This window comes from Pinus tabuliformis, chromosome J, assembly GCF_031772625.1.
Source record: "Pinus tabuliformis cultivar Carrire ecotype Pingquan chromosome J, CPIR1, whole genome shotgun sequence".
In the NCBI taxonomy this organism is placed as follows: domain Eukaryota; kingdom Viridiplantae; phylum Streptophyta; class Pinopsida; order Pinales; family Pinaceae; genus Pinus; species Pinus tabuliformis.
The window spans coordinates 1,014,736,200-1,014,747,953 of record NC_142295.1 but is presented as its reverse complement, the minus strand read 5'-3'; the positions used below and the strand labels follow the sequence as shown (position 1 = coordinate 1,014,747,953).

At 38.4% G+C, this 11,754-nt stretch overlaps 1 protein-coding gene across 1 annotated transcript; it reads left to right on the top strand.

Annotated features, from left to right (window-relative positions):
- Positions 1-9,187: 9,187 nt before the first annotated feature.
- Positions 9,188-9,625, top strand: LOC149230305 (uncharacterized). The gene has a single exon (XM_089381268.1). The coding sequence runs from the start codon at positions 9,188-9,190 to the stop codon at positions 9,623-9,625; it is 438 nt and encodes a 145-aa protein (XP_089237394.1).
- Positions 9,626-11,754: the final 2,129 nt, after the last annotated feature.

The following is an 11,754-nucleotide window of genomic DNA, read 5'->3' as shown; positions in this document are numbered from 1 at the left end:
GGGAAATTGATTAGTGTAGAGAGTAGGAAGTGGGACTAGGGTGAGAATTAGAGGATACCCATGGGTAGATAGTGATGGGAATTTAAATTACCTAAGCGATTGATAAAATCCATATATATGAAAGGTATCCATTATATGAGAGAGTAAGTAGATGTAGATAACTCATCTATCTAGGATCGATGTAGGATAGGATCAAATAGGTTGAGACTTCCAGGGGAGGAAGTAGATTTCTAGACCCAATATGTGTGTAGTCTTAACTAAAGTGCAATAAGGACTAGTGAAGAAGATGATGAGATAGAACTCATGAGGAGGATAAACAACTTGGTTAGGATGCAAAGAAATGTTTTTTAATGAGGAAGAAGAGGAGTATAATTAGTGGTTAAATTCTATCTAGAAAAAGAAATTATCGTCTAAAAATAATACTATTTATTTGTTGTCTCTTGCAAATAGAATTCTAACTTAGGTAATTTTAAGAGAAATTAGTAGGGTCCAAGAAGATGTATCCTTTGCAAAAAAGGGTATTAGTTTGCATCACAATTAATGATAAAATTTCCTTTCAATAAGTATGAAGGAGCCTACAAATATGAAAGGTGGAAAATAAAAGTGACAAGGAAGTATTTTTGAGGATTTCTTGGATATCTAGTGCAAGGAGAAAATAGGAGAGATCACAAGGAATACAATTTTAGAGTATGTTAAGCCCACAAGGGTTAGTTAAATTTGCAATCACTGTGTTATGAAGTATTATATAGATCATGAAATTTAAAGTTCAAATCCCCTGCGGCTCAACCCAAGTATTGTGCAAACCATGAGATTCAAGGTTCAAATACCCTGTGACTCAAGGTAACATAAAAAATTAGAGTAGTTTTGGGACTATGACTGGAACCAAATGAAATGGTCTTCCAAAGCAATTTTTTTCCCATATAGTTCATAATATAATTAAAATATGCTTATGATGGGGTTTGGAAGCTAAGAAATATAAATTCTCCAAGGGCAGGTGTCAGTGAAAATATAGATACATTGTATGCATTAGGGTCTTGACTAGGAATGACAAAGGTTTCCTATGGTATCTATGTGATGAGCTCCAAAAATGAAATATTTTTAGACCATCTCTTTCCTACTTCTAACCCTTCTCTACTTACCAAGACTTTGTACTAATCCATTATTGAGTGAAATTTAGACCTAATATGTTTTATTTACGTTTATTTAGTGTTTTAGATGAACTCATGATTAAACATTAAACAAATATCATATTTGCAAGTTAATATGCAAAGAAGATGTGCCAAATAGGTTGTTGTGTAGGTTGTGATGTCACCACAGGGTGTATTTTGGTTCTAGTTTCTACAACACTCTTTTTTAGTTGTTGCAACACTCATTCACAATTGTTGCAACACCCATGCATAATTGTTGCAACACCCATGTATAATTTTTACAACCACCATTGCACAATTGTTGCAACACTCATTTCTAGTTGCTACAACACTCATTTGCAATTGTTGTAACACCCCTGTATAGTTATTGCAACACCCTTATACAGTTGGTGCAACACCCTTATACAATTGTTGCAATAGTCACATATTTGTTGCAACACAATTTTTGCCACCCAATTGTTGTATCACAATTGCTGCAACACTTGCAATTGTTGCAACACCATTGCTGCAACACAGTAACACAATTGCTAAAACACATTTGTTGCATTACATAAGGTGAAACACCCATGTAGAAGCCGCAACACTATAACTGTGAGCTAAAATTGAAACTTCTAGCCAACAAAAGAACTGTGAGCCATGATGTTACATGTTTTACATTACTCTACATAACAATTATGGATCCATACAATAATAATGTTAATTTAAGAAAATCAAATATATGGAAATCATATTTCTAATCCAAGACAAATATTAGTTTGAATGGTCAACTAAGAATCTTGGAATTCTTTGGTAAAATATTTTGGACTTATCCATTAATAGCTAATTATTAGCAATGATTATGGAAACCATTTGTCATTTCGAAAATTGGTGTAAACACTATGGATTTATTAAATCCATAAGTGGGTTTATTTAGATATTTGTTATTTCTAGTTTCCTTTAAATTTATGTATAAAAGGAAGCTCTTTCTATTATTTAAGGAAGATGCTTAGAGAAATATATGAATGATAATGGAATAATTTATAATTATTGAGCTTTTATTTTAATTTAAGTTTATATTTTCCATAGGCGTGATGTAATATTATTTCTATAACTAAATTCTTATTATATTATTCAATTTGTTCATGCAATTAGATTGCTAATATGAGGTGCTAGCCACCCGGGGATTAGTCGAAAGGCGGGGATGAGGAGAGGAGCTCTAGGGGGATCTAGGGTTTGAAGATCACAGTTTCTACAGCAACTGAAGAACTAACTCTGGAGAAGAACAGGATCAAAGCGGCAGGGCTTCACGAAAGGGGGCAAACTCTAATCCGACAGATGGAAAACATGGGGTCCATTGGGACCCCATCATACATCATACAAATAGATAATGATGAACAAGAAGACAGCATAGGATGGGGTGCAAATAGTAGGGTATGAGAAGTCAGATCAGGAGAATCCAACCAGCAAGGGGAAGAGGAGTAATGAAGGTAAAAATACCAAAAAATTGAAGGAAAATGATGAAAGCAAAAGTACAGAGTACAGAGACAGCAAGAATCCCTCCCAAGGACATTTTTCTCAAGGAAACAAACTAGAGAAGGAGCAGGCAGGTGTAGAGGAAGAGGTTCTAAATAAAGATAAAGAGGAACAGGGGGGAATAACTTCAGCACCCAATGGAAAAAAAAAACAAGGTCCGTGCAAGCCCAAAGCCACAGAAACCCTGAGGGTTGTGATTTTTGATCTGGAAATTCAGTCATACTGGGAGCACATGGTCAAACATGCAGTGATTTGCACGTTCATGGGGTTCTGGCCAACAGAGCAAGCACTATGCAGTGTATAAAGCAACAATGGAAACCCAAAGGTGATGTAGGGCTGCACTTAGGAGCCAAGGGTTTCTTTACTGTTGTTTTCTCCAATCTGGAAGACAAGGATTGAATATTCGATGGAGGGTTGTATTTCTGTGCCTCCGCAGGTCTTTACATAAGGCCATGGAAACCCAACTTTGTACCAGAAAAGGAAACTTTCAAGTAGGTACTAGTTTGGATACGCCTTTTTTCTCTTCCAATTGATTATTGGGGACATGCAACTCTGGAACAAATAGGTAACAAGCTAGGGACCTTCATCAAGGCCTCAGAAGCGACATTACAAAAAAGGTATACCTCTTGTGCTAGAATCTGCGTGGAGATGGATGTTTCGGGAGCTTTGCATGAGGGCCTATGGCTAGAATACAGAGACGAGGATTATTTCCAAGCCATAGACTATGAGCAAATCCCGTTCCGTTGTAGAAAATGTCATGAGCATGGTCATTTAATCAGAGAATGCCCACTGAACAAAGTAGCAGGGGAAAACAAGGATAACAAAGGAGAGAAGAACAAGGAAATCTTCACCAGACCGAAAGCCAAACAGAGAGCAAATAAAAAATGCTAAACCATGGCAATATGCGCAATGCATTTGAAGTATTAGAAATAGAAACGGAATCAGAGGACAACAATAAAGAACAAGAAACCAGGAAAATAAGCAGATCTACAACAACACTAGATATGAAAGAACCGAAGGCCAACCCTTTAAGTATCATCCATCAGGTTCAAGAAACAACAGAGGGGGTAGAAGAAGATTCGGAGATGTTCACCAGTGAAATCGGGCTCGAAGATATGGAATTAAGCGACATACTAGAGCAAGAAGGTATGGATCTACCAAACATGGTTGAGAACTGGAAAAAGAAGGGAATGGAACATATATCGGAAGAGGAGGTAAAAAGAATCAATGACATATTCATAGCACAGCAATGGGTAGAGATGGAGTTGCAAAGTAAGTGCTTGGGAACAACTAAGGGGCTAGGGGTCCACACACAGGGATTGCATCAAACCTCCATCAACTCCAAGCACCGGAAAAAGAGAGGACGAAGGACTAACAATGAGGCGTTACAAGAACTGGGACAAATTCTCTTGAATTCACGTAAGATGAAAACCCTTGAGGCTTTTTCACTAACCTCCTAAACTCCGTTTAAAATGAAAGTTTTTTCCTGGAATGCTAGAGGGTTAAATAGCCATATAAAACAACATCTATTAACGAAGAAGGTCCAAAAGGAACAACCAGACATAGTGCTTGTGCAAGAAACTAAGTGCTCAAGCAATACGGTAATCAATATCAGCAAAAAACTAGGTAAACACATAGAATACTTGGAGACAGCTAGCAATGGATGGGAGGGAGGCTTGATCATTTTGTGGAATCCACAGGTAATCCAACTCCTCTCCTCTGAGGCAGCCAGATCCTACATGGCTATAGAAGTCCAAGTAATAGGGAACTCAGAGACTTATCTTTGCACCAATGTCTATGGCCCCCAGAAACTAGAGGCGAAACTTCTATTTCTAAGAACATTATTCAACCTAAAGCTAAGATATCCTCAAGCAAAGGTGATCTTTGGAGGTGATTTCAACATGATCACTTCACTCTCAGAAAAGAGAGGAGGTATTCGGAAATCCAACAGAGACTCTGAAGCTTTCCTAGACTTCATTAGATCAGCCAATCTGGTGGATGTTTTCCCCAAGAGCAGTGCTTTCACGTGGAACAACAAAAGGGGAGGGGAAAGGCAAATAGCCTCTCATCTCGATAGATTTTTAGTGACAGAAATCATCCTTCTAGAAGGAATCATTGTTGAATCGGCCATTCTTCCCAGTGGAGGGTCAGACCACTGGCCCATCACATTGACTGCAGCAATCCAAGGCACTCCTAGAAATAAACCTTTTAGATTCGAGAAATTCTAGCTCACTCACCTTGAGTTCATTCAGAAAATTGAACAATGGTGGAAAGAACTATTGGGTGTAAAAGGTACCAAAATGTATCTTCTACAGGCTAAGCTGAAACACATCAAAACCAAAATGAAAGTTTGGAATCATGAAGTCTTTGGGAATATATTCAAGGAAAAAAGAAACTGGAGGAACAAATGGAACATATTCATGAAGGATGGATTCAAGGTAACATAGACCAAGACACTGTGGACAGGGAAAAGAAGCTCATGCAGGACTGGCAACTACGATGCCAACAGGAGGAAACACTTTGGAAGATAAAGTCTCGAATCCAATGGCTTAAGGAAGGAGAACAGAACATGAAATTCTTCCATAGATCTGCCATTGATCACAGAGGGGCTAACAAATTTCTAAGCCTTAAAGATGAACAGGGAGCCACTATACAGACACATCAAGAAATCTCCAACCTTCTTATAACCCACTTCAGTAGAACTGCTCAGGAACCTGGGATTGACAGAGAGGAGGCCATTGAGGAACTTATATCCTCCATCCAAGGATAATTTTAGGGGCGAATGTTCGCCCTTTGGCGAAATTAAGGGGTTTTAAATTTTTAGTGGGCGAATATTTTGTATCATAGTACATTTTTACAAATCACCTCAAATAGCCCACCTTATTTTAAGGGAGAGGGTAAAAAAGGTAAATTTAGCCCTTGAAATTAGGACTTACAACCTTCCATTCGCCCATTTTCAAGAATAGGTTTTATTTAAGTGAATCCATTCACCCATTTTCAAGAATAGGTTTTATTTAAGTGAATCCTATGGGCCAAATACCATATTTATAAAAGAGGTATGGTAAATTAATAAAAATATAAATAAATGAGAGGTATGGTAAATAAATAAAACATTTTTCATATTTACTCCATAAGTCACCTTATATACATGTAAGGGTGTAGACAAATAAAAATATAAGTAAAGTGGAGGTATGGTAAATAAATAAAACGTCCTTTTATACTTACTCAAAAGGTATGGTAAATAAATAAAAATATAAATAAATTAGACGTATCGTAAATAAATAAAACCTCTTTTTATATTTAGTCCATAACCCTCGTTCTATTTATGAAGGCTCAAGAAAGAGGTTTTATTTAAGTGAATCCTATGGGCCAAATACCATATTTGTAAAAGAGGTATGGTAAATTAATAAAAATATAAATAAACGAGAGGTATGGTAAACAAATAAAACATTTTTTTATATTTACTCCATAAGTCACCTTATATTTACGAACACTCAAAAATGAGTAATATTTAGGCGAAACCTATGGCCAAAATACTATGGGACAAATACCATGGACTAGATTGTTATTAATACCATGCAAAAAACCATTATTAACCCTAATATTAGAATTAATAAAAATAAAAATGGCACATGGTATTGACCCATGGTATTCACCAAAACAGCACGTGGTATTGACCCATGGTATTCACCTGGAATGTAGCTTATTTAAATGGGGGAATTAAACCAGCATGTAGCCTATGCTAAGATTCACTAGGACTTTACAAAGTTTTATTATTTAGTGAAAGACTCGCCAAGATCTTACAAGATTTTATAATTGAGTAAAATATTCGCCATGCCTGGTGAGAGATTCGCCAAAAAATTATATATACATATTATATTATTGATAAAATCGCCTTCCATTTTTCCTATATACCATGGAGATTCGCCCATTTATTATATTTATAAATTTAGGGGGGGTTCTTAAAATTTTCCCTGCCTCCATCCCCAAGCTAATTACAGAGGAGCAAAACATAGCTTTAATTCAAGAAATATCTCTGGAAGAGGCCATAAAAGAGATGTTAAATGGTAAAGCACTTGGGCCTGATGAATTCACCATCGAATTTTACAAAGCTTGTTGGGAGATAGTCAAGACGGAAGTTTGGGAAGCAGTGGAGGATTCTCGGTTCTCCTCTTCAATCCTCAAGTCCCTCAATTCCACCTTCCTTGCCCTTATTCCAAAGGAGGAGGAAGCTAACACACCCTCAAAGTTTCATCCAATTGCGCTATGCAATGTCCTGTACAAGATTATTTCCAAAGTCATAGCCAATAGAATGAAACCCATACTTCCAGGTATTATTTCGGAAGAGAAATCAGGCTATGTAGAGGGGAGACAGATTTTGGACAACATCTTACTAGCACAAGAGATGATTCACACACTTCAAACGCAGAAGAAAGCAGGTATGATGATGCAACTAGACCTATCAAAGGCGTATGATAAGGTAAACTGGCACTATCTGGAAACTATTTTGGAATCCTTTGGCTTTGCTAAGAAATGGATAATTTGGATCCTAGCCTTGGTCAAATCCACAAGATTTTCAATACTAATTAACGGAGCCCTAACTACCCAGTCCTCTCCTTCACGTGGCTTGAGGCAGGGTGATACCTTATCCCCCGTCCTTTTCGTGATTTTGATGGAAGGTTTAAGCAGACTAATCAGAAAGGCTAAAGAGGAAGGAGTTATTGAAGGACTTCAGCCCTTTCCCTCAAATCCAACAACTACTCATCAACAGTTTGTAGATGATACAATGCTGCATGGCACTCCCTCAGTTAAAGAAGCTCTGGGATACAAAAGTATTCTCAATCTCTTCAGCAAGGCCTCAGGTATGGAGCTAAATCTCTCAAAATCCTCTATCTTTTTTTTAATACGCACCTAGCTATTCAAAAAAACCTTTCTACCATCCTTGGCTTCAAAATAAGTAACCTCCCCTCGAGATACCTCGGAGTTCCGCTAATGGACAAGCCCTGGCAAAAATTGCACTGGGAAAAGCTTTTAGCTAGCTTGGAAAAAAGATGTCATCATTGGACACACAGAGCCCTTAACTTCGCAGGTATACTGGTTCTAACCAAATCAATCCTCCAGGCCATTCCACAATACATGCTCTCCATTCTTCCAGCTCCCGTGGGAGTTCTGCAGAAGATAAGGGTCATCCAAAGGGATTTTCTCTGGTTGGGTAATTCAGAGAAGAAGAAATGGTCGCTAATGGCGTGGAATAAGCTTTGTAAACCCAAACATCTAGGAGGGCTGAACCTGCAGGACCCATTCACGGTTAACCGTGCCTGTGGAGCAAAATTATGGTGGAGGTGGCTAAAGGAACCCAAATTACCATGGGCCAAACATTGGAAAGAGAAGTACGCTCAAAATTACAGACTGCAGAACTTAATCTAAATGCAAGAAACTCCATAAGGCTCTCCAATTTGGAACATGGCGAGAACCAACCGGCACATAATTCAGGAGAAATTTTTTGGGAAATTCGATATGGAAATACAACCCTTTTCTGGGAAGATGCATGGCAACAACTCCCTAAGCTGGAAAGCCCTGAATTCTTAGATATCCAAAGAAGAAGCAAGGAGCAAGGAAGAACCACAGTGAATCAATACTGGAAGCCTAACGAAAATGACCAGATGTGGAGAACATGGATATTCAATGAGACAGAACCTCTGGCAGAAGAAAACAATAGTTTCGAGGACCTGTGAACATAGCTGGCTAAGAGAAGGATAAGGAAAGCAAGGGATAGTGACCAATTACACTGGGGAAAGGTTAAAGGGGGAAAATTCACACTTAAAGAAGCAAGAACACATATAGAAGGCACTGAGCATGAAGAAAAAGTCAAATGGCATAGCAAAGTATGGGACGCCCAACTATGGCCGAAGATTAAAACGTTCCTCTGGCTCTTGATGCACAGAAGAATGCTTACATGGGAGAATCTCCAGAAAAAAGGATTCATAGGTCCTTCTCGCTGCCCCATGTGTGGAATTGAGGAGGAAACCATGAATCACCTCCTCAATACCTGTGAATGGGAAGACAACACATGGAATTGGGTAGAAACCTTTCTTAAAAGGATGGATAGGGTTAGGAATTCAATTCAAGAAACAATAGAGAATTGGAGAGGTAGTTTCTCCAATACCCAATTGGTTAATACAATATAATAACTTATACCATGGTTTATAGCATGGACAATTTGGAAAGAAAGAAACCGGTGAGTATTCCTAAATGAAACAAGAGGCATAAATTTCTCAAAAGACACAATTCTTCAAAATATCAAGCAAATTGTTCTCTCCAAAGGAAGAATGGAACAGGACAAGAACATCTCTAGTTCGGACTTATAGATTCTAAAATCTTTTGACATTAACATGGGAAATTTCACATCTTCTTCGAATTATCAACAGGAGCTAAACACCAATGTGAATACCTAGATTCCTCCACCGATAGGCTTCCTCAAACTGAATTTTGATGGGGCCTCTAGGGGAAATCTAGGACCTGCAGGCATGGGAGGTGTTCTCAGGGACAGCAAAGGGGAAATTCAACATATTTATAGTCAATCGCTAGGTGAAGGGACTAATAACGAAATGGAATTTGCAATGCTTGAGCAAGGTTTGAGAATTCTCAGAAGACTAAAATATGGAGCCACCGTGGTGGAAGGGGACTCTCAACTTGTGGTCACGGCAGTAAGAAGATTGTATACAAGAGCTAAACCAAGCAAAGTCACATGGCACTGGAGGCTTGCGAAGGTAACAGAACTCATCGCAAAACACCTATCGCGCTTGGACGGATTAATCCTTCATGCAGTTAGACGTAAGGCGAATACAATGGCAGATCATTTGGAAAACTATGGAATCGATAATCCCTTGGCCGACTTGGACACTTGTTGGCAGGAATTCATTTGCACGGAGCTGAGGAATAGGTGCATTCTTCTTTTGAGGTAGGACATTATTTAACGAAAGAAATGGCGAAGGGGTATGAAGAATTTCCCCATATGAGGATAATGAATTCACCCAATCGAAGGGATGTAAGGATAAGTGGATGGCAGGCTCAGGGAGTACAAGAAAGGAAGTGGCATTCAATTCATAAGAATGTAGGGCTAGTACCAAGGAGCACAGTGAACAAAAATTATGGGCATCGCCGGCATCAAAACACAAAGGGAGACACTTGGCAATCCACGAATTGGCTCAAGCGTGGCACAATTAATAATAAGGATTTGTATTATCAACAAAAATGTGGGGATCAAAGCAGCAATTATTATGACCAGACGTGTGATCATAAGACGAAGAGGTGGGAAGCCTTAGGCTGTTCAAGGCTTCCATCTACTATAACTACGGCTTCCCATCGCAAGGGTCATGCATTGCTTTCCCACAACACTCAGCATAGTATAAGTTGTGTTCTCAGAAGGCTTCGAATTTTTGTTCTCTGCCACAAAAGCATGGCGTGTGAGGGTAGCTGTAATGCTTCTACAAATAGAGACCTGCAGAGTGCTCAAGACTCTTATGAAACAAGAACCTCCCTTAAGGAAAAGCGCAAAATTGAGGAACTTGAAGCGATTGTTGCAAAGGAGGAAGAGCACCTGGAGGAAAAATATTTGGAGAAGGAGGTGGAGTGGATCTAGGATCCTGGAACGGTAACCACTAGGGCTACCCAATTTGTACATACTCAAGTGGAGATGTGGCGGATGAAGACTATGTTAGCAAAGGCAATTAGTATGCAAGGGGAATACCTTAATCAAGCTCATCAAGCTATTTCCGTTATTTCCCTGGATCATATGGCGATATTGGAAGCCTTGGATTTCAATCTCAGTGCTCTGGTGTAGCAAGTCGCCAATCTTTCCCAAAAAATGAGTGTGTTAATCAATCTTCTTCGGCACACCATTCGCCAGGATTCCTCTACTATGGGGGAGGGTGTAGAGGAGGCCACAGGAACCAGCCATGGGAAGCGTACATCTCAGCGCTCTCCTTTTCCAGGTAATTCTATTGCTTCAACCAACCCAGGTATCACCACTAAAGATTATGTCATCCTCAAGCTGTAATGGCATGTTTTGGCAGCTTTAGTTTTCTATTGATACTCAACACTTGTTTTGTCTTTGTTTCTCAAGTTTACTGGTCGCTTAGTTTTATCTCTGTTTCTTCAAGTTCACTGGTCACCTATCTGTTTTGTCTTTTTTCTATCTTGGAGGTCCATCTCGTCTGCTTTCTATATGTTTTCTAGTCGCCGGAAAGGGCACTCTGATTTGTAGGTCCCAACCTCTCTTTGTGCTACCCTACGTGGTGTGCCTTGGGGTCATTTCGACCGAATTTTTGTGGTTGTTAAGCATTGTAAATGAGCAAGGTTGTCTCTCTTTAGTCTGCACGAGCAGACCCTTTTGTACTCTATGTATTCTATGAATTAATACAAAATGTTGATTTACAAAAAAAAGGATTGCTGATATGAGATTGTGTTTATTTGTTTATGCAATTGGTTATTCATATCTGAATTCATTCATTTATTTATTTCTAGTGATTACATTTTAGTTTGGTTTACATTCCTTCATGTTTTTACGAATCAATGAGCTTAAACACAATGGTTGCATTTTTTTGTTTGAGTGGAAATAGTAAACATCTTGGTAAGGCTTATGTGATGATATTCATGGGTGGTTGTTATCAAGATCTATGCATGAATAAAATGAAATACTAATTTAAAAAAAAAACATAAAGTTACAATGAAAAATGAACTTCAATTACTTAATAACAAATATTAAAAAATATTTACATGCAAAATGGAAATAAACTAGCTCTGGTGATGGTAGCTTATCTCTAAGAAGAGATGTGAGGGCTACATGCCTTTTGTACTATGTTATAGTGAGGCTCAAAAGAATTTTTATTATTGAGAAACAATTTAAAACCCTAAACATCTAAAAATGAAGTGCCAAAAGCATGTGGGCCCTATTGGGGCTAGTTGGTACATCAACTTCCTGGGGTCGTGACTTTGGAATATGATATCTGTTTGATGCGTATGACACCTTGCTAGAAATATTTATCCAATGACAATAACTTTAGACTACAACCCCCTTTCAAAAATTTTGTGG